Source organism: Papilio machaon, chromosome 22 (genome assembly GCF_912999745.1).
Source record: "Papilio machaon chromosome 22, ilPapMach1.1, whole genome shotgun sequence".
Lineage (NCBI taxonomy): Eukaryota > Metazoa > Arthropoda > Insecta > Lepidoptera > Papilionidae > Papilio > Papilio machaon.
Window position 1 is genome coordinate 364,529 of NC_060007.1, and position 27,946 is coordinate 392,474.

Consider the following 27,946-nt stretch of genomic DNA (forward strand, 5'->3'; position numbering starts at 1 on the left):
TTGTATGAACCTCTTTTGTTCATGTCATTAAATAATATTTAATTTCAACTGTCCGTAAATAAAACTTGGAAAATATAAAAGAAATAAATATGTCAAAAAATTGACATATTAAGATTTGATTTAAATAATATTTTTAAATATTTCCTTAATTTAATTTAAAAAGATAGGTTTAAATTAATTTAAGCCATGTATAGTAAGAAGAAGAAGATAAAATACCACGATGTGGTATTTGATAACACCACAAGGGATGCCATCCCCAAGCGAGGATATTACTCCGAGCTCGTAGCGAATATGCTCAAAGAAGAACCATCGAAAGAACAGTGCGCTAAGAAAAGAATGAAGCTAATACTACAGGTCAGTCTTTCATGCTTTGGATAAAGGTAAATATATCTAGTAGGAAGCTGCTGGATGTGGAAAGCGGAGGAATCGCAGAAGGCCTCTGCCCAACTGTAGATTGGCAGAGGGTGTTTATAATGATCTGACTGTTTTGGGGATGTCTGTACACTTAAAGAATACGATAACGTTCTTGGCGCTTCGATCTATTCTTCGTATATTAGAAAGGATCGAATAAAAAAATGTTTTATCCATTTCAAAATTTTACAACAAATATTATAAATAACTACTGGTTATAGTATCATAAATGTTTTAATTAATTTCTTGTAGGCAAAAACGGATAAGTTGGCACCGATGCTGATTTCCTTGCCCAAGCCGCAAAAGCCGAAGGTTCTGCTGCCGCCGGGCCGCTGGACTACGTATAGAGAAGACGAGAGTGTCGTAAGTCTATTACGTTCTAGTTTCGTTTGTGTCAACGTGTCAACAAATTGCCGGGTCTATTTAAAGTTAATTGACACAATGTAAGCATTACACATTATCACATATGTAACAACGATTATTTTCGATGAAACTAAACCGCTAGTCGATGGCTCTAAAAGTGTTAAATTATTGAAAGGATTGATTTCAGCAATTCCCGTTCGAAACATTCGTCCCGAAACTGCAGTTCCTGAGCGTTGTGTTGCCGAAGGAATTGCCGAGGCTGGTGAAGATCGAACGTTTAAGGAGGAAGTTCCTAGCTTCTAATATCAAGGTATACATTTAGATTGGCGTAATTTTTTAAATGAATTATAAGCGCAAGTTGACAATCGCACAAAAGCACGAGTGTGAACGACAGATACTATTGCAGTTTATGTTGTCATGTGAACTTGGCCAATAAATAAAAGCGTATCGTATCTTAATCTTTAGATAATTCCACGATGTAGGTATACTGTGACGTCATAACATTTGTCTCTATTATTCGTGCACGGGTAGTAGTTATACCACATTTTTGTACCAGAAAATGCTCCGTGAGCTGGGCATTCAACCGTACTGGCTGATCCCGCCATCGGAGTACCCCATAAAGAACGACGTGCGCTACGCCCTTTATAGCACATACCCCAAGCTGGACCTGGAGGTCTTCGATAATACCGACTTTGATTGCAGGTTAGTATTCGGAACTAATGTAATAAGGATAACGCTAGTTGGTTACGTTGTGCTACACTCTTGGTTCACATTTTTCGTTTTTTCATCCAAACATTTGCTCCCGTGCATGCTCATCTTTGTGTCAATCAGTTTAAATTGAGGCCCATAGACACTTCATAAGCTGTCATCCGTACCTATAGACAAAAAAGTGTCTTGAGCAATCGGCACTCAATCTTTACAAAGTGTCTAATATAACACGTTAATTTGTGAATGAAATCGTTCGATGTACAATTTGTCCAAAAAACACGTAGGGTGCCAGAGGAATGGCTGGCGCTGGGTAACATCGAAGGGGAACTCTACCCTTGTCCCGGACTCGCATTCTTGCCGAAGGAAGAAGGCGCTAATAGGGGACCAGGAGATATCATACAGATGCTCAACAACTTATATGAGGTATTATGTAGAACAATTATTCTTTAAAAATTTTTTAGGTAAGATACTGTTGCTATTACTAAGTTTTGCGCTTAAACCTAATTAAATGTGATAGTTTTTTAAAATTACAAAATTGATTTGTATTTGATTCAATACAGCAGTAAAGTTTTATTCCAGTGGACCAATGTAGCTATATATAGCTTTGATAACCTCACTGATAAATGGGAAGTGATGGCGTTGGACGGCTCCAAACGACGGTTCAAGTGAGTGATGATGAAGTAAAAATGAATTTATATATGTAATTAAAATAGCAAGTTTTAGAGAGTAGGGAAAATGCCAGAAATCATTATCGACTGGAAAACGACATGTGGAATCAAGGCTACTCTCAATCAATGAACCAAATGTACGAGGATTGATGATAATGTTCTTCTCATAAGATTATATCCACGGAAATATAGCGTAGTCTCTTTCACCACATTATCATCTAGAAAAGAAGTCAACCATTTTGCTCCTTGAACCACATTACAAAGTTGTTGATAATTTCCAGCATCCCCCGTATTCGTCTGATGTTTAAAGCGGACGACCCCGAGACGTTTGCGCAACGAGTTAAATTCGCTATTGACTTCCGCAATGAAGTAGAGAATAATATAAGGTTGTTAAAACAGTATTATTTTTATTAAATAAACCTTGTGTAGAAAACTTTAAGTTGGTTAGGCGTACGACATGAACAAATAAACTACCAAAATTCATCTTTAACCTTACAGCAGTGATAGGTTAATATAAAAAAAGCATTTTTTTATATAAGAGACAGTTCAAGTTCCTAATACATATTACGATTGTATCGTTTGTTAGGTTCTACCTATACCTGGACTGCCTGATCCTGCATGGGCTGCCGTTGATGCCGCTACAGTACATGCCAGGCATACTAAGCATGGTGCGAATACACAAGCAAGCCAAAGACCTGGACGAGGAACACCTGCTCAAACTTAGACAGGAGGTTGGTCCTTCGAGTCAGATACGTAGTCATAGAGTAGTATGATTCATAAGTAGTGTCAATGAATTGATCACCTGATTTATTTCATCACTACTTTGTCTTTCTAACACGTAAAATATATGACAAAGTTCTTTTTACTGGTGATGTAGAAGAAACTTATTACAAATACAATGGAAATGTATTTGTAATAATTTCTAGGCAGAGCTCCTGTACACGAAGATGGAAGGAAAGATGAAAATGATATATATGATACAAAAATATCCCGGAATGTACAACTTTGTTCGACCACCGACCAAAGAATACGTACCTCCTGTACCTAAATATGGTAAGATTTTATAATACTTGTAATTTATAATTATTTTTAGCTCTTTGTCTATCTTTAAATATATTGATGATATTAAAAAGACTAGAATGGACTATTCGTCTTTGTCTAGTAACTATTGCTTAAATTATCTTCATCTTTAAGAATTCTATTTTCATTTTAGGTCGTAAGAAATGTGTAATGGAGGATTTCGCTGGACGTATGAAGTATAACCAGTGGTACTCGCTGTACGTCCTTACAGAGTCCGTCTCCTGTATACATTTGGTTGTAGAAGAGTGCTTAAAGGTGAGGAGTAGAATACTTCTTTCTCAATGAATGTGTGAACCAGAAGGTTTGCAGATAATTGCAATCCGAATGATTTCTAAATATATTTAAGGACATTAACTGGAAAGAATAGATACAAAGAGACGGCGAATGGACATTGCTTAAAGCGATACCTTTAAATACTAGATTATTAAATTATTTTTAGGTGGAAGGGATGTTGTTTTTCACACTAAACTACGGCAGGAATGTCGGACTGCCTGAGTTTGATGCAGCGCAACAGCATTGCACGCAAATGGTACTGATTTTATTAGTGTAATTTGTTTTAAATAATTTATTAAACACAGTTTACAAATGTGATAACTATTGTTGTTTACAGATGCTCAAGTATCTGACTATAACCTGGCTGAATAACACAGCACATGCTATCAGGATGTCATTCAGAGATGTCGGGAAAGGGTAAACAAGACCGTTTCTTTAAGATTCGATTTTAGTGTATGGAGGAATGGTCACTGGCTCTACCACTATTACATTTATGAGATATGTTAAATTTGGTAGTAATGATATTGATCTTGCAGATGGTTCAACATTTATGAGAAGCAGTGGCAGTTCTACTCTGTTAGCAAACTGTGCAGGTTCATGCAGCTAGTACGATTTCGGATGCAGGTAATACACAAACATATTAAAAGTGTTTCAGATAGAAATGTGAGTATGGAAGAGTAGAAATAAGAAAGCCATGTGAGCGTTTCGGTAATGTGAACTCAAAGTTTTTTTGTTAGTATGCACTTCGGTACTGCATCGAGCAATCGATGTTGATGTTCGTGACACTCTGCGAGACGCCCTGCTTGGTGACATACAGCTGCGAGGATGACTACGAGTGGGACTCGAGCGACCTCATCAACTCTCCCTTCACCTCGCACACCCCGCCCCTCTTCTACTTCCACCTCATGATGAATGAGGAAGGACCATACTATACTACACCGCCAGAGCAATTTGAGGTAACTTATATGAACCATTGCTATTTTTTTAATATACCTAAAATCAATATTACAGAGTTTGGAGGCTAGAGGGTTGTGGCATCTCATTGAATTGTATTTAATTATTTATTGTTTATTTCATATGGTGCTATGGCTGTAGAATATTACTACATATAAACATATTCTATTAAGCTAACTGAAATCTTTTCTTTACCTAGATTGTAATTCAGCGTCTATTCCGTGAGATGCTGTACCGATGCCACTTCATCCCACAAGTGCACCCTATGATACTCACTGGTTTGGTCTTCGATAATGAGCTCGTTCTTACCTCTATAGGTAATGCTAACTACACAATTTAATAATTTCTCGATACTATTATGTCATTTAATTGACTTGGAAATACTTTATGTCGTGATTATCGCTTTACTTCTCAAGGTTTAATGGAGCCCAACGTGGTAGACTACCGTGAGAGGCTGCTGAAGGCGTACCGTAAGGCGATTATCCCGCTCAAGGCGTACATGCGGCAGTATGAGGAATACAGGGACATATTCCTTCTCAGTATCGAGGAATATGTCGAGTGAGTTCCTCCATCACTTCCTCCCATTCTAAAAGTTGTTAATAAGCACTAACTGCTATTAAATAAATAATAATTGATATAGAAATTTCCGACAAGAGAAGCACTCGGCGTCAGAAACGCGGGAGGAAGTACAGATCCATTATAACGCCAAAGAGGCGCTCATTCTGCGTCTACCGCAGTACATCACAATCGGACCCTTTTCTCTCAATGTCGACACCCTAAAGGTATATATTTTTTGTCAATTTTAACGTAACATCACCGAGTCTCAATATTTAGATATTGATGAGAAGGTTTACAGTAAGCAAAGCATTGCCAGACCATAACCAGTGTTGGCATCACTTCCAGCAACTGCTGGTGACGAAGCGATCAGACATAATGAAGGCGTTACTCACAATGTGGGCCGAGGAAGTACGCATCGCAGTAGATGACGTCATCATGACGTACAAGTCCGTCATGCGTAAGTTGGGCGAGAAACCCAATACCATCGAGCAGGTCTTCGAGATCAGAGAGTGGATGGAGAGCATACCTTTCGCATTAAAGACACAGGACGACAACATGAAGAAAATTTTCACGGTAAATAACCAACGTTTTTACACAGCTGCCCAAAAGTTCTACGCTTTAAAGTACAGGAAATGTTATTCAGCACTCCTTTTATTTTTTCAGGATTACGAAGTGTTAGACGTATTCTTTACACCGCTAGAAAATGAAGACTTCAAAGCGCTGTGGGAGGCTATAGGATGGCCTCTTATTATAACGAAGCAGGTTGGTTTCAATATTAAAGCCGCCGATTTTAATGAACTAAATTCCTTCTTTTTTTTATTCACCTCCACGAACGCGATTTTTTTCTAAGAATGGTATGATTATATCCAGGTGGACGCTACGACGGATTTCCTGGAGGAAGAGCAGGAGAAGTTCTGGAAGCTGCACCAACAGGATGAGCAGACGCTGTTCGACAGGATCGACATGTTCACCTCGCAGTGCATGGCGCTCACGCTGCAGAACGACATGTCCAAGGTGCTGACGACTTTAACAACTATATAGTGTTTTTTGTTTAAAATGAAGTAGCGCATGGTGGAAAAAGCGTAGGTGAACTAACTTGCAGAGAGAGAAAGGAGTGAGAAATTAGTATAGAAACATGTTTATGAGATCCATGATTTGATGTAGGTGCACGAAATAGCGAACGATATCAAAAAGGCATGGAAAGCGATGAAGGAGTCACAGGACTGGGGCCGCGTGCTCAACCAGCGGCAGAAGCTATTCGGACAGCCCGTCACACCATTTGCGGATCTCAACAGACTCGTCAAAGAGTTTGAGCCATATAGAAACCTCTGGGTTACAGCTTCTGGTGTGTAATAAAATATAGTATACAGTATAATTGAAATGAAGGCAAATTGTTTTTGTATCAAATAAATAATTTTTAATTTTTATTCATATTTTAGATTTCCTAAAGTCTCGTGAGGTGTGGTTCGACAACCCGTTGATGTATGTGGACGCCGACACCATCGAGCCTCTCGTCAGCGAGTATTATAAGACCTTACTTAAGTGCATCCGAACTTTCGCCGATCTGCCCAAAATACAGAAAGTAGCTTTAGATATCAGGGTAAACTATCGTAACATTTTTAACATTTGGAGACACTGAAATATACTTATAATAAGTGAATGTCGCAGAAATATAATTGAGAAAATGAATCATACTAATATTATAAATGGATTAGATGGATGGATGGATGGTTGGATGAATGGATGTTTGTTTGAAGGTATCTTCGGAACGGCAGAGCGGATCTTGATGAAATTTGGCACAGATGTAAAACATAGTCTGAAAGAACACATAGGCTACTTATTACGTTTTTAATGCCGCGCGGACGGAGTCGACGGCTACAGTTAATATAAAATAATAATAGTTATCTCTGAATGTAACAGGACGATATCGATGAATTCAGACCACTGATACCGATCTTGCAAGCTGTCAAGAATCCCGGGATGAAAGAAAGGCACTGGAAGGAGTTTATGGATAAAGCTGGTCAGTTGTCTTTTAATAAAAACATTAAATTCACAATACAAAATGCGTCAAATACCTTATCCTAATATGATGGTTCGGTGGCTCGGTACGGACTTTTGCTCACGCACTATTCAGTGAAATTCATTGTCGAACTACGTTTTGAGCGATAGTTACTCTCTGCGGAAGTTATCATTGGCATTTTTTGTTACTTCAGGTATCACGGTAACAATGAATGAGAAGCAAACGTTCCAAATGTGCCTGAAACAGGGCGTGGCGGCGCACGGCTCGCTCATCGCAGAGATCGGCGAACTCGCCTCCAAAGAGTACGTCATCGAGCAGTCGCTCGACAAGATGCTCAATGAGTGGGCTAACAAGGTCATGGAGGTGTCGCCTTACAAGACCACAGGCAAGTCCATGACTTTGATTAATTCCTTTCCTCTTTTCTGATTAAAACTATTGTGAACGATGAATCTATGTTGATAGTTTGACCGTGTGTAAAAAATAAATTAAGAATTTGCTCAATCCATCTCCTGTATTAATCAAGCTTTGTCGCTTTTCTTTTGCTAATTATATAATAATTGGTTAGGCACGTACATAATGAAGATAGCGGATGAAACGCTGCAGTTGCTTGACGAGCACCTTCTGAACACGCAGCAGCTCGGCTTTAGCCCCTTCAAAGCTGCTTTCGAGCTGCGCATTCAGGAGTGGGACGACAAGTTGCGCCTCACGCAGCGCGTCGTCGACGAATGGATCGAATGCCAAAAGTATGTGAACACCTCTTGTTGCTGGAAATCTAATTTGGAAGTCGAAGATTGTTGTCGCTGTCTTAACATTAAGAACTGCTAGTATGAACAATTGCATGCCAATAGACAAATATATCTTCAGATCTATCTGTCTTTTGGCATGCAACCCAAAATGAGAAAAGGTTTTCCATAAATTCTGATTAAAACTACATATTTACTTAGTATTTATTTATAGCTTTTTATTGTCTAAGTTTTTTTTATATTGAAGTATACATTATGTTAGGCAATGGATGTACTTGGAGCCGATTTTCAACTCTGAAGATATCTCGCGTCAGCTGCCCTTCGAAGCCAAAAAGTACGGCACCATGGAAAGGATATGGCGCAGGATCATGGGCACTGCTGCTGCTTGCCCCAAGGTATCGTATCGGTTCATTTATGAAGATTATAACGTCACATTCATATCAAATACAACTTCCTAATAAACAAGAAATCTTTGAGATTTTGTAATCATTATACTATTTCAGATAATGGTGACGTGTCCCGACAGTCGCTTACTCGACAGTCTGGTGGAAGCGATACACCTGCTGGAGATCGTGGCTCGAGGTCTTAGTGAGTACATGGAGGTGAAGAGGATTCGGTTCCCGCGTCTCTTCTTTCTTAGCGACGACGAGCTGCTTGAGATCCTCTCTCAGTCGCGCAACCCGCGCGCCGTGCAGCCACATCTCAGGAAGTGCTTTGAGAACATCGCTAAGGTTGCTTTAACGTTTATCTTTTGCTATGTGATAAGAATAATATTTTAAGTGCCAAGACTGTAATAAGTTATATTTTAAATGCAGGTTACTTTCGAACCCGATTTGAAGATAACGGAAATGCATTCGAGTGAAGGCGAAATCGTAGAATTGAAATACAAATTCTATCCAACAGCAAACGTGGAACAATGGCTTTTATTGCTGGAAGATACTATGAGGCATACAAGTAAGCTTTAGAATTGACAATACAAGATATTGCTTTAACACATTTATATAGCATGAAGGTAAATATTGTATAGTAGAGAGTAGCGTATACTGAAGTATTTGCATATTGCAGTCCGTCTTACTTTGGTGGCGGGTCTTGAAGAGCTGTACCAGCTGCCGCGCAACCAGTGGGTGCTGCGGTGGCCGGGTCAAGTGGTGATAGCGGGCTCGCAGCTCGCCTGGACGGCTGGCGTCGAGGAAGCCATCACAGAATATCGCATGGATGAGTTCTTTGAACAGATGTTGCAACAGGTACATCTGATGATTAGACTCTAGAAAGGCTGTTAAGCCCTTATAAGCGATAAAGACATTATGCAACAAAAAAAACGTCGGTTATCTGGTTTTTTAAATCATTCATCTAGCGGTTAAACTAGACAACTGTGTTTATATTAGGTCCTTACATATGAAATTGGCGTTTTGTATGGGAGGAACAAAAAGTCGAATATTTTTTAATATAATATATTTAATTAATCAAAGTATGAACCATTATTTTCTATGTACTTTTGCCATCTCATAGGTAGTTCATTGATCCCTTAACTAAAAAAACCAGTCGGACGGGAATCAATAAAATCTTTGAAGGCGATTTGGACTGCCCCATCGGAGTTGAATTTTTTCCCTTGCAAGAAGTTATCCAAATTTCGAAAAAAATGGTAATCTGTTGGAGCAAGGTCCGGGGAGTACGGAGGATGTCTTAGACTTTTCAATTGAAGCTCTTCTAATTTAGTAGCCGTCTGTTGCGCAGTGTGTGGTCTAGCGTTGTCGTGAAGCAGCAGTGGCGTGGAGCTATTGACCAGCCTAGGTTGTTTAGCCGCTAGCTTTTCCATCATGGTTTGCAATTGCTGACAATAGACATCAGCCGTAATAGTCTGGTCAGATTTGAGAAAACTGTAATGAACAATACCGGCACTAGTCCACCAAACGCTTACAAGTAACTTTTTTGGGGTTAATTTTCGCTTGGGGCAGGATTTGGCTGGCTGGCCAGGATCCAACCATTGCGCTGAGCGCTTTCGATTATCGTAAAGAACCCATTTTTCATCACAGGTAATGATTCGGTTTAAAATACCTTCATTATTGTGCCGGTTTAGTAATGTAACGCAACAGTCGACGCGCGTTTGCCGGTTTGCTTCAGTCAATTCGTGAGGTACCCACCTTTCAAGCTTTTTAATCTTCCCAATTTGCTTCAAGTGAATTAAAACAGTTTTATCACTAACATCGCAGCCTGCAGCTAACTCGGACGTGGTTTGCGATGGATCCGCTTCCACAATAGCCTTCAACTCTTCATTATCAACTTGAGTCTCAGGCCGTCCACGGGGCTTGTTCTGCAGATCGAAATTTCCAGAACGAAAACGTTGGAACCAAAAACGAACTGTGTTTTCTTTTGCAATACGACCGCCATACACATCATTCACCCTTCGAGTCGTTTCCTCAGCACTAGTGCCACGGCGGAACTCGTACTCGTAAATAATGCGATATTTTAAGTTTTCCATTTTGTAAAATGAGTGACGCAAACAGAAAAAAACAGAAGAAAAAAAACAAATGAATGACGGTCATCGAACCACAAATACATGAGTCTATAGCTGTACAAATTTGAATTTGGAATTCCTTACCAAAGAGGAGAAATTCGTGATTAAAGTGGCCAGTACGAAAAACGCCAATTTCATATGTAAGGACCTATTATTATATGTGGATTTTAATACAGATTATCAACAAATTTCGTAATTTAAGGATCTTCTGGTTATCTTTTACCGTAGTAAAATTGTGACAATCTCTCCCAGTTGGACAGCCTGCGCGCGTTAGTGAAGGGCGAGCTGACGTTCTTCCAGCGCGAGGTGCTGTGCGCGCTCATTGTGATAGAAGTGCACGCGCGTGACGTCACCAACACGCTCGTCGACGAGAATGTCAGGAACGTTAACGACTTCCAATGGACCTGTCAACTGAGGTATGAACACATGACTTCTTTGGGCAACAAACAGAATAAAGTTACTAAATTGACATATTGTTATATGTAGCTAAATTCATAAGCTGTTCGTAGCACCCTAGACTAAAGATTTCAACTTATCGGACGTGTTATTCGATGAAAATGATGATTTGTGCAGCAGATAGTATGAAATAATAAAAACTTTGTAAATATGAAGGTATTACCAAATGGTCCGCGAGATGATCCCGTTAGAGGAGGGGGAGTCGACGGAGATCTACCAGGACGAGGACCACTTGGATACGTCCGCCTACTACCGCCAGTTCAGCCAGAACACGTGTGACGTGCGCGCTCTCAACTCCGTATTTACATACCAGAACGAATACTTGGGTAACAGGTAGCACTCAGTCTTTTTCAGATTCACCAGTCTTATAATAGTTCTCTTGCCGCTTAAGTTTAGATTGTAGAAAATTGCGACTTTGGAAAATCTGTTGAAAAAATGATGTGTTCCGTTATAGTTAAAATTTCGAATTCTGATAAATTGTTATTTTACGTACAATGTCTGTGTTGCCCTCATGCTAGTAAGTATATTAGTATGTTTAAAGTGATTGTTATTAATTATTCTGGTATTATATTTGTCAGCGGACGACTGGTGATCACGCCGCTGACGGATCGCTGCTACCTGACGCTTATGTGCGCCATGCACCTGCGCTTCGGCGGTGCACCTGCTGGCCCAGCCGGCACCGGCAAGACTGAGACTACCAAGGTACTACGCAGTATGCAGGATAGCTAATTAAGTGTACATATTTGTATATCTTAATAGTATATCTAAGTTTCCGCAAAATAGACTAAAGATTTGGTCGTATATCAGCTGTATCTAGTGAAAACTTTACTAGAGGAAATCAATAGCATTAATGCAGAGGAATGATGGCATAAAAAAGGCCGTGGCACACCAGAAACTGTTTCTATATTCTATAATGTTATAGTTATTATTTATTGTTAGGACTTGGCAAAAGCGTTGGCGGTACAATGCGTGGTATTCAATTGCTCTGACCAGCTCGACTTCATGGCCATGGGGAAGTTCTTCAAGGGTCTGGCGGCGTGAGTGATATTAACTTATGTATATAACTTACTAATATGAAGTCGGAGATGTTTTCATTTCTTTTATTTTCGGTCAGGTCCGGCGCGTGGGCTTGCTTTGACGAGTTCAATCGTATCGATATTGAAGTTCTGTCGGTGGTTGCTCAGCAGGTAATAATATTATGTATCCAAAATGTCTTGCGAGCTCTTAAATTCTAAACAAATGTTTTATCCGATACAAAAGGGTGTAGCAATTAAAAAGTTATTTAAATCACAGTTATTGTCATTATTTCATCTTCATATGTATCTTAATTTCCAAGGTGGTTACAATCCAAAAAGCTCAAATCGCGAGACAGGAAAGGTTTATCTTTGAGGGTTGCGAGTTGCCGCTGAAGATGTCCTGCTCCGTCTTCATCACCATGAATCCGGGATATGCTGGTGAGGAAAAAACAATATTGTACTACCCTTACACAACTTGTTTTTACAAAATTTGAGTTTTTTCAAATACCATCCTTTGTTTCTCCTTTCATCAGGTCGAACAGAACTGCCGGATAATTTAAAAGCTCTGTTCCGACCGATCGCTATGATGGTACCTGACTACGCCCTCATCGCGGAGATCTCGCTGTTCTCGTACGGCTTCTACGAGGCCAAGGTCTTGGCGGGAAAGATCACCACCACATTCAGACTTAGCTCTGAACAACTGTCGTCACAGGTCAAAAATTTTTTTTGATGATAATGATCAGATATATTTGTACACTAGCTGTTACCTGTGACACTGTCCGCGCGGCATTAAAAAAATTACAAGTAGTCTTTTTTCAGACAAGTTTTTCCAGACTATGTTCTACATCTGTGCCAAGTTTCATCAAGATCCGTTGAGCCGTTACGGAGTAACCTTCAAACAAACATCCATCTTAACATTCGCATTTATAGTATTATTAAGATAGTAAGATTGCTAGATATTGACTCTCATTCTCATTGATTTCTATTAGGACCATTACGACTTTGGCATGCGCGCGGTGAAAACTGTGATCCTGGTAGCGGGCAACCTCATTCGTCAGATGCCGGATGGCGACGAGCGTCAGATCGTGCTGCGCGCGTTGAGAGATGTCAACGTGCCCAAGTTTCTCGCTGATGATTTGCTGCTGTTTAATGGTAACGTTGTTTGCAATTTTATTATAATCACCGGAAAAAAATTTAAGAATCCTCGAGTAAATTAATATTCACCAAATTTTACGTTTTGTTAAAAAAATACTTTTACTTATTTATGTACTTGAGATTTCTATTGTTTCTTAGGTATAATATCTGATCTGTTCCCTCGTGTTGAAATTCCTGTGGTTGATTACGGTATTATGGAGCAGTCTATCAGGAACATACTAGTTAAGAGAGGTTACGACGAATTGTACAGTAAGTAGCAACAACAGTCTGTCACATTTTCAAATAAGTTATTTTAACTCATTTATACAGATAACTTTCGCTTTGTCTATTAATTTATTTTATTCTTTTCTTTATTTTAGCGTTTATCTTCAAGATTATTCAGTTGTACGAGACCACGGTAGTCCGACATGGTCTCATGCTGGTGGGGCCGGCGGGCTCTGGAAAGACTAAGGTTAGTTCATACAATCAGTACCGTAAGGTTTTTTATTTCAAAATTGATGTATCTATACGAGCCAGGACTATTAATAATTTTCGTGTTTCGAGCGTGTAGGCCATATGTTTTTGCCACAACTACGTTTGTGGTTCGCAGTGTTACGAGGTGCTCCGCGACGCGTTGACGGCGATCAAGGGAAAACTAGCACCAGACGGGTTTCCCTTCACCCCGGTGCATACGTACGTCGTTAACCCTAAGTCTATTACCATGGGACAGCTCTACGGCGAGTTTGATCTGCAGACTCACGAGTGGTAATCTATACTCCAACTGTTTATTCCGATTCAAAAAAAGATTTCGTTTCAGTCACATTATTTTTATGACATAAACTGATTTGATTATTTGGTCATCAGGACAGACGGTATTCTGTCGAGTCTGGTGCGCGCCGGGATCGCAGTTGAGGACATGGATAAACGCTGGTACATCTTCGATGGGCCCGTTGACGCTGTGTGGATCGAGAATATGAATACGGTTGTGGAAAATGCTTTGTACCAGAGTCTAACACTTTAATTATTTAAACCGGTTACTAACTCTATTACAATGTAGCATATTTTTAAATGTGCCATGATATAAACCTGTATCAGGTGCCACTGTGGGGCAAACGAAAACCAGACAGTATTGCATTTAATAACAAATTGCCACATGTTCATGAAGGAAAAAATAGATACAGAAAATAAAATAGATAAAGATATTAGGAAAGAGACATTAGGAGAAATAGTAAAAAATAAAATAACAAGACTAATTTTCTTAGAATATTGCGAAAAAATTGTAAAACAAGTAGCAAAACTAAATAAAACATAATTGGTGTTAGCGATAGGGAAGAAATGATGGGTATTTAGTAAAGCAAATAGAAACTTTGGCGCTTCCCTATATGTATGATTGCATACATGGGGAGAAGCGCCACCTAGCAGCTTGCATATCGCTGGCACCAATATAGTAGAAATAAAAAACATATTAAACTATAAATGTAAAAACAAAGTAGAAATTAAGTAAATATCAAACTGAACAACAAAGTCTCTGATAAAATGTCAGGGGGAAGGAAGCATAAATTCAAAAAAAAACCTGTATCAGGTACTGGACGACAATAAGAAGCTGTGCCTCTCCAGCGGTGAGATCATGAAGATGACGGACCGCCAGCGTATGATTTTCGAGGTGGCGGATCTGGCGGTGGCTTCCCCTGCAACCGTGTCGCGCTGCGGCATGGTCTACCTGGACACGAAGGTGGTTGGCCTGCCGCCGCTGGTCAATGCCTGGCTGAAGAGTAATTTGCCACCTGTAAGATTTTTATTATCTTCTATTATCCTTAAAGTTTCCTTAAGTCTCTTTTTCTCTTTATTTCTGTTTATTCTGTTTTTTTTCTATTTTCAGATTGGTGACAGTATCCGCAAGCTGTTGCCGGGACTGATCGAGACGTATGTGTACCCTTCGCTGCAGCTTCTGCGCGCGCGGCTCACAGAGATCGTGCCCTCTATCGACAGCGCGCTCATGCTCAAGTTCCTCGAGCTGCTAGACTTTCGGCTGCGGCCCCTCACCGGGAAAGACGACCGCCCGCCACCCTCGCCCCCCTTCCTCGCACTAATGCGTGAGACATACACATACTTAACGATTTTTTTGGTGTTATAAAATAACCAAAGCAATCAGAATTAAGATAGACTTGGTACTTACACTGGCTTTACCATCGTACATTTTTATTGCTTACGTTTTTATGGTTTAACTGTGACTGTTGTTAGCTAAGTTGGCGCCGTGCTGGGTGGTGTGGTCTGTAATCTGGTCGGTGGGCGCTACTTGCGACCACACTAGCCGCGCAATATTCTCTGACTTCATGCGCGATTTGATGAGGGAAGCCGAAATGAAGCCTCAGTTTCCAAAGGAAGGCAGAGTCTACGACTACACGTAAGTGTTGAAATTAATTTTTTTGGCATGCTATTATCCTTGGGAAGGAGAATTGTATAATGTAATGTGTACGGCCTTGAAGACCAATAGAGCAGTATTGCAATATGTAATATGCAATAGAATTTATTGCACGTTACAGACTACATGATGGCGGCTTCACAGACCTAACGGAAGATGGTGAGCCTGCCAATCCTTACTGGTATAGTTGGATGGCCAATATTGAAGAGTATGAAGTGGATCCAGAGCGACCTTACTCAGGTATGAGTAGTGAAGGCACCAGAAAATCAATACATAGTGTAACTTATTTTGTGTGCAGTCATTGGCAGACTACATTAACAGATTCAAGCAAAGAAGTTTTATTTTGACAGATATCGAGGTGCCGACGATGGACAACGTGCGCAGCGCAGCACTGCTGGGTTATAAGGTGACGAACTACAACCACGCGCTGTGTGCTGGCCCCACCGGCACCGGCAAGACGGTCACCGTCTCCTCCAAGCTGTCACGCGGCCTGCACAAAAAGTTCATCTGCGAGTTCATCGTTTTCTCTGCGAGGACATCCGCTAATCAGACACAGGTCAGGCGCAACATATGTACAACAATGTTACCAATAAACAATTTTTCATCCCTGACATGATATTTTCACCTTAGTATTTTGTTTTACTGTTACTTTAAGTGCCTATTTAATGTTGTGACAGGACGTAATCGACAGCAAGCTGGAGCGACGCCGACGCGGCGTGTTCGGACCGCCCCCCACAAAGCGGCAGGTGTTTTTCATCGACGATCTCAACATGCCTGCGCTAGAGGTTTACGGCGCGCAACCGCCCATTGAACTGCTCAGACAGTTTATGGACTTTTCTGGTATTATAAGACCTTCCCATTATGCTCACTATTAGAGGCCACAGCCACCGTACAAAAAAGTGCATATATGAGGCTGACATTTTCTTTTATTCCAGGTTGGTACGATCGCACCAGTATTGGGGACTTCAAGACGCTGGTGGACGTGGGTATCGTGGCGGCGATGGGCCCGCCCGGCGGCGGCCGCAATCCCGTCACCATGCGCCTCATGCGGCACTTCCACTACATCTCCTTTACTGAGATGGAGTATAGCAGTAAGGTCGGTAGTCCTTGTTGGAAGAGTAGATAAATGTAGTGAACTATGCCGGGGATTTACTTCATTTGATTTCTATTACAGTATGCAATATTTAGCGTAATTCTCAATTCCTGGACGAAGAATTTCGACAACGTAAAGATTCGAGAGGAGCCTTTCCTGAAGAGTTCCATTGAAGTGTTCACATCGCTGGTGGAGGAGCTGCTGCCGACACCAACCAAATCTCACTACACCTTCAACTTGCGGGATTTAAGCAAGGTTTTCCAGGGCATCCTGATGATGGATCCAGCCTCCATACAGGTAAAACATACGTTTTAACCAATTTACATGGGTGCTAACCTGCTTAACAGAGTACTAATACTGGTTGATGACCTGATGACAATGATGATGATACATTTGTTTTGATTTAGGACGAAGACCAGGTGATAAGGCTGTGGTATCATGAGCATCTTCGCGTGTATCAGGATCGTCTAGTGAACAATGAAGACAGGCAATGGTTTACGAAGTACGTTATACTTTTGTTAAACTAACATTTGGTTTACGAGGGATTCATCCAAAAATCAATTTAGTGGTTCCAGTGAATTGGTTATTATTTCTTATATTTTGTAGATTGATGAATAAGAAAATTGAGACACGTTTCGGGAAGAAGCCGAATGACATCATCGGAGGGAGGCTCATGCTGTTCGGAGACTTCATGGACATCGGTGCCGACGATCGCAAGTACGTGGAGATTCTTGACTGGGAAGAGGTAAAGGATGCTGAGTAATTTTTAAAACAAAATAAAAAAATTGAAAGGCCACCTGATTTCGTTTACTGTAAGATATCTGTCAATTGATATAGATGCACGAGATTCTGCAGCACTACATGGAGGACTACAACTTGTCGTCGACCGTACCTATCGATCTGGTGTTGTTCGAAGACGCAGTGTCGCACCTATGTCGCATCGCGCGCATCGTACGCCAGCCCATGGCCAACGCGCTACTCCTTGGAATGGGCGGCTCGGGTACGTCAACAAGAATATCCTGGCTTTATGACGGCTCATGAGGCCATAGCTAGCATAATAGCGTATTTAAGAATTTTGTACTTCAAGTGGAAAATAACACAGGTCCCTTTATATCCAGGTCGTCAGAGCTTATCGCGTCTGGCGGCGCATATGGCAGAGCTGATATGCATCCAGATCGAGATCACCAAATCGTACGGGATGACGGAGTGGCGTGACGACATTAAGCAGACAATGATCAAGGCAGGAGGCGAGAATAGGGGCATTGTCTTCCTTTTCTCCGACGCACAGGTCTGAGCTCTACTAGGGTTACTCTTCATCATAGTTAAAGAATTTCAGTATCTCTGTTTTAATTTACAACAAAATGAAACTGAAAAAATCTATACCGTTTAGTTTTTAAATGTTTTAGATAAAAATGGAATCGTTCCTCGAAGACTTGAACAACGTGCTGAGCTCTGGCGACGTGCCGAACATCTACGAGCCGGAGGATCTGGACCGCGTTTTCGTGCTGGTGCGGCAGGCGGCTATGGAACAGAACCTCGCGCCCACTAAAACTAACCTGTTCGGCTGCTACCAGCGTCGCGTGCGCACAAACCTGCATATCGTCATCGTCATGAGCCCCGTTGGAGAGGTCAATATCTGCTTAGATCTGTTGGTAGATAATAGATCTTTCTAAAAATTCAAGGAAATTTTAATCCATTACTTTCACTTGAAATTAATCAGTATAGAAACCTGAAGTTTCTGTTTAAATTTTCTTATTTATTTTCTTTGTTAGATATTCCGAGCTCGATTGCGCCAGTTTCCCTCACTGGTGAATTGCTGCACCATCGACTGGTTTAGTGAATGGCCCAAGACGGCACTCGAGTCCGTCGCCAAACACTTTTTTGAAAATATGCCCGAACTGCAGACAAATGAAACCGTTATCCTTTCCATGGTTGTGAGTATAACGTAAAATACAGTTTTTCCTCAAAAGTCCGAAGCGTAAACAGTAGACTGTTTTTTGGTTCTTACTCAAAGTACTTCTAAATGCCTTGTTAAAGTAACCAGTATAAAGTAGTGTATGAAATTTAGCAGTTAAATGTTTGTATCAGTCGGTATGCTGCTTCGCGCACCAGAGCGTGGTGGATGCTAGCACGCGCTTCTTGGCGCAACTCAACCGGCTCAACTACGTCACGCCCATGTCCTACATGGAGATGCTCGCTGCATATGCTGAGATGTTCAAGAAGAAGCAAGCTGCTATTCTAAAGGAATCTAATGCTTTGAAGACTGGTAAAGTATTCCTTCTTCCGTCTTTATCGTGAAGAAAAAACATTCGTAGAAGATTTTGAAGAACCGATATTCTATTTTGCACTTTTTCTGAGCTTAAAAGTTATTGTTATGTTAACAAACAAATATTTTCATAGGATCACATTGGTAGACTTACATACTTGGCTTTAAGATGATGACTAAGTACAATTTTACAGGGTTAAACAAACTTAACCAAACAGAAGTGGAGGTGAAGCAGCTGCAGATCGAGTTGGCGGAGCTTAAGCCGATGATGGAGCGAGCGGCAGAGGAAACCAAAAAAGTCATCGAACAGATCGCAACAGACACTGTTAATATTTATTTTTTGCATTTTTACACAGCATATCACATTTTACCTAGAACAGTTATATAATTCTACTTTTCCGTCCAACGGTGTACAACATTTTAGCGCGGATTTAGAACAAACAAATGGATAGTTGAAGAAATAGGCCTACTAAAATCTATAGAAAATGTGATTAGTTAAAGAACATAAAATTAATCAAATGATAACTTTTATGAACTCATTACACACATGCAACTAGAGTATTAGTTTTCTGAATTTCTTAATCAAACTGGTACTATATAGGCTATAGCTGAGGAAGCCAGAATCAAAGTAGAAAAAGAACAAGCTGTTGCGGAGAAAATGGCGGCCGAAACTTCTGCGATGGCTGAGGAGGCGCAAAAAGACTTAGGTTAGATTGTGTTCATTTGTAAATTAATTTCTTAATGACATTTCCTGAATAAAATGTTTATTTGTACACAGATGAGGCAATGCCGGCTTTACTAGCCGCAGAGAAAGCTTTGAAAGAACTAAATAAGAACGACATTGTTGAAGTCAAGGCGTTAAAGAAGCCACCGGCAGGAGTCATGCTTGTTGTTGAAACACTCTGCGTAGTCTTTGATATTAAGCCTATAAAAGTGAGTAGGATGAAGTAAAACTATTGTGTAAAATATGTGTTGAAGTTTGCTCTAACTAAAACTTTTATTTATTGATTTAGGAGCCTGGAGCTAAATTTGGTGAAAAGGTTCTAAATTACTGGAAGCCAGGGTCCCAGATGCTGGCAGACCCTGGTGGCTTCCTGGACTCGCTGATGAAGTATGACAAGGAGAGTATCACTGAGGATATGATTAAAAAGTTGACTCGCTACGTCAACAACCCAGACTACCAACCGGTTAAAATTCAAAAGGTAATATGTCGAAAATTATGCTAGAGCTATGTTGTCTGACAATGCTATTCCAAACACAATACTGCTTGGAATGCTTGCTTTGCTATGAATAAAGAGATTTATTTCTTTATTCTCTTGGTGTCAGGTATCCAAAGCTTGCATGTCGCTCTGCATGTGGGTGCACGCCATGTATAAGTACTACCACGTGAACAAAGCTGTCGCGCCCAAGAAAGAAGCTCTTGCTAGAGCTACGCAAGAACTTGCGGCGGTCGAAGGTAAACCTATCTACGAAGAAGTATAGGTGTTGGTATACTTGGCTATAATAGTGAATGAAATTTGCAAAGAAATCTAATCGTATTTCAGCCGTACTTGCAAACGCCAAGGCTAAAATGCAAGCTCTGCTTATGGGTATAGCCAAACTCAACGCTTATTTACAAGAAAAAGAGGAAGAGAAAAAGAGAATGGAAGAAGACATCAACCAGTGTCTGGCGAGGATGGATCGAGCGAACAGGTCAGGATGAAATTATACCAGTGTTATTATTTGGGTTAGCCTCTATACGTGTCTTATTTTTTTAATGTGGACTATATCAATACTATGGTTTCTACTCGTAGGTTACTCAACGGCTTGTCCAGCGAACGAGTTCGTTGGATACAAACTATCAAGGACTTGGATGTCGCTATCGTCAACTTGATAGGAGATATTCTACTTAGCGCATGTAAGTATAGTTACTATAGTACCCATAATCTAGGTATGAAATACCTAGAAATTCTAGATATACAAAATTTAGTCAATTTATTCAATGCTTGCTTTTTTGGGTTTGCAGGCGCTGTTGGTTACATTACACCATTCACCGAGGAGTTTCGTAAAGAACTGATGATTGAATGGATCGAACATATGATAGTAAGATATTACTAGAGTTTGATTAATAAGTAAGGAACTAACATAAAACTAACACTTTCTTTTATTTAGGAAGTAGCGGTACCACATACAGATGGCGCTACGCCACTTTCAGTTTTGGGCGATGCTGTACAGATAAGGCAAGCAAATTATACCACTAGAGAAATGTAATTAATATAAATTAATTTACTGAAAAAGGGTGCATCATCAGTGGACATATACACCAAAAATATAGACTACGCTTACTTGATTTTTGCGTAGCGTTAAAATTATATGTATGCTTAGGATACGGGGTCACAAGTGACTTAGTATTCAGACCTAGTAATATGAAGGTTTATGGGAAGTTAAGATTTATCTGACATGAGGCAGGACGTGGCAGATGTATGGTCTACCGCGCGACCCATTGTCAGTGGAGTCTGCGGTGCTGATGTCCAACTCGCGCCGGTGGCCGCTCATCATTGACCCCCAGACACAGGCCAACAAGTGGATCAGATCTATGGTACGTCGAATTTTACTTATCATTCGATTTTACTCCTAGGTGGTCATTTCATCTCTATTTTCTTATTGCCGTATTCAGGGTAAAATAGAAGGGCTGATTGTGTGCAAGCCTAACGATAGGGACTTGCTGAGGAGCTTTGAGTCCGCTCTTAGGTTCGGTAAGCCGCTACTGCTGGAGAACGTCGCACAGGAGCTCGACCCAGCGCTAGACCCCGTGTTGAAGGTGAATGCTTTAAATATTCCGAGTCGTGTTAATATTCACGTCTTTTTTTAGATAACTGTTGACTCTTTTTACTATTTACTATATTTTAGCGTCAATACTTTCGTCAAGCGGGACAACTGGTACTGAAGCTGGGGGACTCTCTGATTCCGTTTGCGGCTGGTTTTCGTCTGTACATTACGACCAAGCTGCCCAACCCTAAGTACACGCCAGAAACCTCAGTAAAAGTACAGATTGTTAATTTTGCGCTTGTGCCAAGGTACGATATTTTTATTATGTATAGCGTGAACTTAGCAGGAATATTTTTGTCAATCACCTTCGTATCGTCATTATCAATTATGTCAAAATTAGTATGAGATTTTAGTGTAATTTACGCCCGACAAATTTTGACATTGACGATATAATGGCGATTGTCACAAATATTCGTGCCAGGCTTACTATAGCATAAGTTGAGCATAAAATGTAAACAACAGAAGTGAAACAAGAAATACACAGCTGTTATTTCTTTAAATACGATTTTTGTAATCACCGATGCAATGTTAGCGTCTATTGATTCACAGTGGTCTAGCTGAACAGCTACTGTCTATAGTGGTAGCACAGGAGAGACCAGATTTAGAAGAGCTACGTGGGCAGTTGATTGTGACGCGAGCGCAGATGGCGGTACAGCTGGCCGACATGCAGTCAGACATCCTGTACGGGTTGTCCAACAGCGAGGGTTCGCCGGTCGACGACCTACCGCTCATTCTGACTCTGGAGGCGATCAAGATAAAAAGCGCTGAGATTATTGTTAGTGATTTTACACTCGCTAGTAATAGATGAAAGTTTCTTCATTACACTTCTAGGCCGTCAAAGAGTTAGTGCGGGTACCTAACTGTGTTTCGTCTATTAATTTGTGATCTTGACCCATACTTTTATCAGATTAAAGTAGAAGACATCGAGCGGACTTCAAAAGAGATCGACGAGGCCCGTCTCGATTACGTGCCAGTTGCCAATAGGGGACAGATCCTGTTCTTCTGCCTGTCGGGCATGGCTAACGTGGACCCCATGTACCAGTACTCGCTCGAGTGGTTCGTCAAGCTCTTTATAAGAAGCATGGCTGAGACTGAAATTGTTGGTAAGTACTTCATATATAATAGTGTAAACTCGAACAGACCGTTGAACTTAATACTTACGTTGGCTGGGCGGTTGGCCCTTTACGAATTACCGTATTGTACGATGCAGATCTTCTGAAATTGACTCCATTAGTAGTAGATATAAGTAAACGTTGGCAATTCGCTGTGACTAATACTCCACCTCTCGTTTTTGCTCAGAGGACATAATGGAGCGCGTGGATATAATAATCGAGCACTTCACGTTCCTGCTGTACCAGAACGTGTGCCGCAGCCTGTTTGAGCGACACAAGCTGCTTTTTGCCTTCCTGCTTGCCGCGCGCATCAATCTCGACAAAGGCATTATCAAGATGAACGAGTACAACTTCCTGCTCATCGGAGGCAAGATTGAAGAAGTAACTACGGGATTTTTCTATTTAAATTTTTCTCCAATTTACTTCTTTCACTCTGTTATTGATAATGTAATATTTACTTTTTACTATGAAGTATTAATTTGGTGGTTAAAGTATCATTCTCTTTAGGAAATGGAAAATCCGGAGCCGAAGTGGATATCGGAGCGCATGTGGCTGGACATGCAGCAGCTGGCGTCGGTGCCCAGCATGAACCAATTCGTAAAAGACTTCCCTGAGCACACCAAGTTCTTCCGCACTTACTATGAGGCTTGGAACCCACATAAGTAAACACAATAAGCTTATATTTGATTTTATAGAAACGTATGGTTACAAATAGAGAAAACGATACAATGTTCGTTGTTTGCAGAATGCCATACCCGAAGCCGCTAGACAGTCAGTTAGATTCGTTCCAGAAGTTGCTGGTGCTAAAGTGCCTGCGTCCCGACAAGGTCATACCCGGCTTCCAGGTACTTAATTAATGACTTCCAGATATACGGCGGATAGTTATTCAATATTTTTTGTAATGTGTGAAAGATTTATGTTTGAATCAAAGATCTGTTGCCGCACCTTGATCTTTACTGTTATTGTAGATTTCACCTAAGTTGGCTTTAAGAAAAGTCCTTCGTCAAACGATAATGAGATTTGACTAATGATCTTTTATTGAATAAATTGTCAAGGTTTTGTAGCTCATCGTGGTATGTTATGATGTGCAGGATTACGTGGTGGTGAGCCTGGGAGCGCGGTTTGTGGAGCCGCAGCCGGCAGACCTGGCCGCGCTGTACGGCGAGTCTGACCCCCTCGCGCCCATCATATTCGTCCTCTCCACCGGCACAGACCCCGCTGCCGGTACCTATATACAACGACTTGTACCAATTTATATCAACTATAGCAGCAACCAAAATATAGAAGTTTCTAGTGTTTTCACTTCCAAAATCACCTTCACAATCTTATAAAATTTTGTGCATAAAAAAAATTAAAGTAAATAAGCTGACCAAATGTTGATGGCGCAAAGATGATGACCTCGTAAAATTGATATTGAGCATTTATTTGTTTTTTGGTTCCTAGATTTGTTGAAATTTGCCGACAAAATGAAGATGGGCAAACGTTTCGAGAGCATATCGCTGGGGCAGGGCCAGGGTCCGCTCGCTGAGAGCATGATGCGGAACGGATGTGATTTTGGCAACTGGGTCTTCTTTCAGGTATCGTCACGTGTTACACGAAACACATTAAGCATATACTAAGTCAAGTTTGATTTGAATTAATTATTATTGCACTTTACAGAATTGTCATTTATCACCATCTTGGATGCCAGTTCTGGAAGTGAACGTAGAGAACATTCAGCCAGAGGCCGTGCATAAGGATTTCCGATTGTGGCTTACCTCTACACCGTCGCCTTTCTTCCCTGTAGCTTTACTGCAAAATGGTATTGGTTTTGTTGTTAAATTGTTTAAACTTTCGTGAGACATAATTAACTAATTAAGAAACGGCTTAACTCACGTTTTGATCGTCCGGTGGCGGCACCGACTAGTTTCGGACCCCCGATGACCCCCACTGAGCGTGCGAGACGCGACGCGACCGCGAAGTCCTCGGATTAAACACTCGCCCCCGATGGACCCCCGATGGGTCCGAAACTAGTCGGTGCCGCCACCGGACGATCAAAACGTGAGTTAAGCCGTTTCTTAATTGGTTTTGTTGTATATTTGCATGGTGATTTTGTAATTCGTCGCTATAAAAGATATTTTTTTTAAAGTTCTCGTTTTCTGTTTCAGGTTATAAAATGACGGTGGAGCCCCCTCGCGGGATCAAAGCAAACTTACTGAAGGCTTATATGAATCAAGTTCCAGATTTCAATGATTACATCAATTCTGGTGACAGCAAAGTCACAAATTTCAAGGTTCCATCTCCGTATTTACTTCTATATATTACTTTAGTTATATTTCCTTGAATGGTGTATTAAATGAATGTGTTGGAACTTGTGTTACAGTGGCTGCTGTTCTCTCTATGTTTGTTCCACGGCGTGGTGTTGGAGCGGCGCAAGTTTGGCCCACTCGGTTTCAACATTCCCTATGAGTTTACAGACGGTGACCTCCGCATCTGCATCTCGCAGCTGCATATGTTCCTTACCGAGTACACCGAAGTGCCACTTAGGGTAATCGCTTAAGGATTATTGGTCTTCGAACGCATAGTTCGCTGTAATTCTCTGATAATATTTAATTACCGTGTAATCTAGATGCTGACGTACACTGCGGGGCACATCAATTACGGCGGGCGCGTGACGGACGACTGGGATAGGCGCTGCTTGCTGTACCTGCTGGCTGACTATTACAACATCGCCGTGCTCAGCGACCGGTACTACTTCGACGAGAGTGGCGCTTACAAACAGGTTACAAATATGAAAATAATAGTTAGGAACAATAGCATTCGGTCTTCCTACATCTCAAATGAACGATGTGCGCTAAGCGTCGAAATCAGTGTGGCATCTATATAATGATTGCAAAACTTTTACTTTAACATGCATTTGAATTCATCTCAAGTTTATTGGTACACCAATTATTAATTACAATGGTATATAGCAATCGCCAGCGGCGAGCATTGATGACTACACGAAGTACATCCGGACGCTGCCGCTGAACGACGATCCCGCGCTCTTCGGTCTGCACAGCAACGCTAACATCAGTTACGCTGTCTCTGAAACCAATCAGAACCTCAGTTAGTGCATAATAAATTACAATTTGATGTTACAGAAGGTAGTCTTAGTATGGTCTACCATTTAGTAAACAACAATGTATATTCCCTAATTAATAACATTTTATAACGCAATGTTCATCTGCATCAATAATAGTAGAGTTGTTGTGGCTGAATTAAAAAAAGAAAAATTTTGAATTTGGAGGAAATTCAAACTTCTTTACTTTTATTTTGTAACTCTGTACTGTACTCACCTGTAGAGGTTTTAATGTATTTATTTGCCCCAGATACTTTACGCGATTTACAACCAAAGGAGGTGAGCAGCGGTGAAGGAATGTCAGCTGAAGAGATGACGGAGCGAGCGGCCAAAGATATTTTAGAAGTGCTGCCACAATTGCTCGATCAGCAGTATATTGCGACAAAGTAATTGATTTAATGTTTAGGAAAAGAACGAAACAGAGAAGAGTTGAGATATTTATATATGTTTATTTTTTTAGCTATCCTGTGTCGTACAAGGAATCCTTGAACACTGTGCTGATACAAGAGGCTATTCGATATAACAAATTGTTGGTTGTCATTGGTAACTCTTTGAAGTAAGTTTACATTGACAATTTTGGATGTTAACATAATTTATAGCGCCCGTCAATGATATTAAACGAATCAATTTCCTTCGTAGGGATCTGTTAAAAGCCCTAAAAGGGCTTGTGGTAATGTCGGAGGCCCTGGAAAGCATGGCTGGTAGCCTGACGCGGCAAGTTGTGCCCACCATGTGGAGTTCCAAGGCTTACCCCTCGCTTAAACCTTTGGGTATAGATTATTAGTTTTTATCACATTTTAGTTGTACCGTTTGAGCATAAGTAGGTCCTTATAAGATAACTAACGAGGTTATTACGGTTGCGGAAATTTAATAGATAAGGATGGTAAAGGAATTGAAAGAATCCATTGTGAGGGAGGACCTTTGGGAAATGCCTTTATCAACCAGTAGACAACCTTAGGTTGTCTGATATTGACACATTTATTAGCAGATTCCAATACCTTGTGGTTAAATCTGTTAACTTGAAACTATCATGCAGGTGCTTGGGTAAAGGATCTATGCCAGCGCGTGCAATTCATGCAGCAATGGGCGGACGGCGGCATCCCTAAGGTGTTCTGGATCTCGGGCTTCTACTTTCCACAGGCATTCCTCACCGGCGCGCTGCAAAATTACGCTAGGAAGCACGTCATCGCCATCGACACTGTATCATATGCTTTTGAGGTTGGTTTTGTTTCTCTTTATGATAATTTATACACTATCAGGACGAAAACTAAAGCCTAAAGGAAATTTTATAAGGTTGGCAGTCCCTTACTGTAATTTTCTGATACTAAATCCATACCAAGTAGTCCACATTAGTGACCACTTAACGAATGTGAGTGTGATAGTAAGGTACAGCGCAGGATGGTGTGAAGATTTAATTTCCAAGAACAACCAAGAGTATTCTTAGGCAATAATCTACAAATTTGCTGTTAAGGAAATGCCTAAAGCTGGTATATTTTCATGTTTCGTAGCCATTAGCGGGGCCACCACCGAAGAAACCGGAGGACGGATGCTGTGTACGTGGCTTGTACCTGGAAGGTGCGCGCTGGAATATGGGCGACATGTCACTGGAAGAGAGCAGGGCCAAAGAATTGTATACTGGTAATGATTTCTTTTGCTGTATTATTATTGCGATTTTTTTACGATGATAAAGCCAGCTGTTGACCACGATGTCACCTGATTATAAGTGGTGATGTGGTCGAAAGATGGTACGCGCTAGCTATTCCTATTCCTAGCATATTCATTCTACTCTTGAAAGCATTACAAAGGAAAAGGATGCAAAATGTTAAAATGTTTTATCGACATTAATACAGACATTGAATAATCTGGTATCAACCGCTCTGGTACGATTGAGTCTCATACTTTATTTATATAATATCTCGATGCACAATAAGTAAGAGAACATCAAAAACTGACTTCATCTATTCACTCCATCTAGGATGTCGTCTTATATATTTATTCAACTTCTGTTGTAGAGATGGCAATAATCTACATGAAGCCGGAGCAGGGTCACAAGCTTCAGCAGGGACTGTACGAGTGCCCCACGTACAAGACGCTGCTGCGAGCCGGCACGCTGTCCACCACGGGCCATTCCACCAACTACGTGATGACCATCGAACTGGCGACACACAAGCCCCAGGCTCACTGGATCAAGCGGGGAGTTGCGCTATTCTGCGCTCTCGACTATTAGGACAGCAGACGACGAAAGT

General features: G+C 40.9%; 1 protein-coding gene across 1 annotated transcript; it reads left to right on the top strand.

Annotated features, from left to right (window-relative positions):
- Window positions 1–186: 186 nt before the first annotated feature.
- Window positions 187–27,946, top strand: LOC106715115 (dynein axonemal heavy chain 1). The gene is made up of 86 exons (XM_045683513.1): window positions 187–354; window positions 664–774; window positions 962–1,084; window positions 1,331–1,476; window positions 1,767–1,905; window positions 2,062–2,147; window positions 2,432–2,536; window positions 2,737–2,881; window positions 3,077–3,203; window positions 3,364–3,485; window positions 3,670–3,759; window positions 3,841–3,920; window positions 4,040–4,127; window positions 4,241–4,459; window positions 4,657–4,774; window positions 4,874–5,015; window positions 5,098–5,239; window positions 5,361–5,588; window positions 5,679–5,777; window positions 5,886–6,029; window positions 6,180–6,360; window positions 6,455–6,615; window positions 6,936–7,035; window positions 7,229–7,420; window positions 7,601–7,778; window positions 8,041–8,173; window positions 8,282–8,509; window positions 8,594–8,732; window positions 8,844–9,022; window positions 10,546–10,709; window positions 10,906–11,082; window positions 11,328–11,451; window positions 11,689–11,786; window positions 11,864–11,936; window positions 12,086–12,203; window positions 12,299–12,477; window positions 12,755–12,917; window positions 13,059–13,169; window positions 13,280–13,371; window positions 13,510–13,664; window positions 13,764–13,881; window positions 14,482–14,685; window positions 14,779–14,992; window positions 15,141–15,303; window positions 15,443–15,561; window positions 15,672–15,877; window positions 15,999–16,161; window positions 16,257–16,417; window positions 16,496–16,711; window positions 16,822–16,916; window positions 17,021–17,159; window positions 17,252–17,414; window positions 17,533–17,702; window positions 17,821–18,042; window positions 18,187–18,348; window positions 18,503–18,680; window positions 18,875–19,005; window positions 19,282–19,387; window positions 19,459–19,613; window positions 19,694–19,882; window positions 20,007–20,136; window positions 20,225–20,372; window positions 20,474–20,577; window positions 20,686–20,762; window positions 20,832–20,899; window positions 21,129–21,258; window positions 21,337–21,480; window positions 21,570–21,736; window positions 22,038–22,263; window positions 22,396–22,591; window positions 22,788–22,981; window positions 23,108–23,262; window positions 23,346–23,445; window positions 23,692–23,824; window positions 24,044–24,177; window positions 24,260–24,401; window positions 24,748–24,872; window positions 24,963–25,127; window positions 25,209–25,361; window positions 25,552–25,687; window positions 25,951–26,086; window positions 26,161–26,256; window positions 26,340–26,470; window positions 26,737–26,918; window positions 27,209–27,338; window positions 27,713–27,946. The coding sequence occupies exons 1-86, from the start codon at window positions 187–189 to the stop codon at window positions 27,925–27,927; spliced, it is 12,558 nt and encodes a 4,185-aa protein (XP_045539469.1). The 3' UTR covers window positions 27,928–27,946.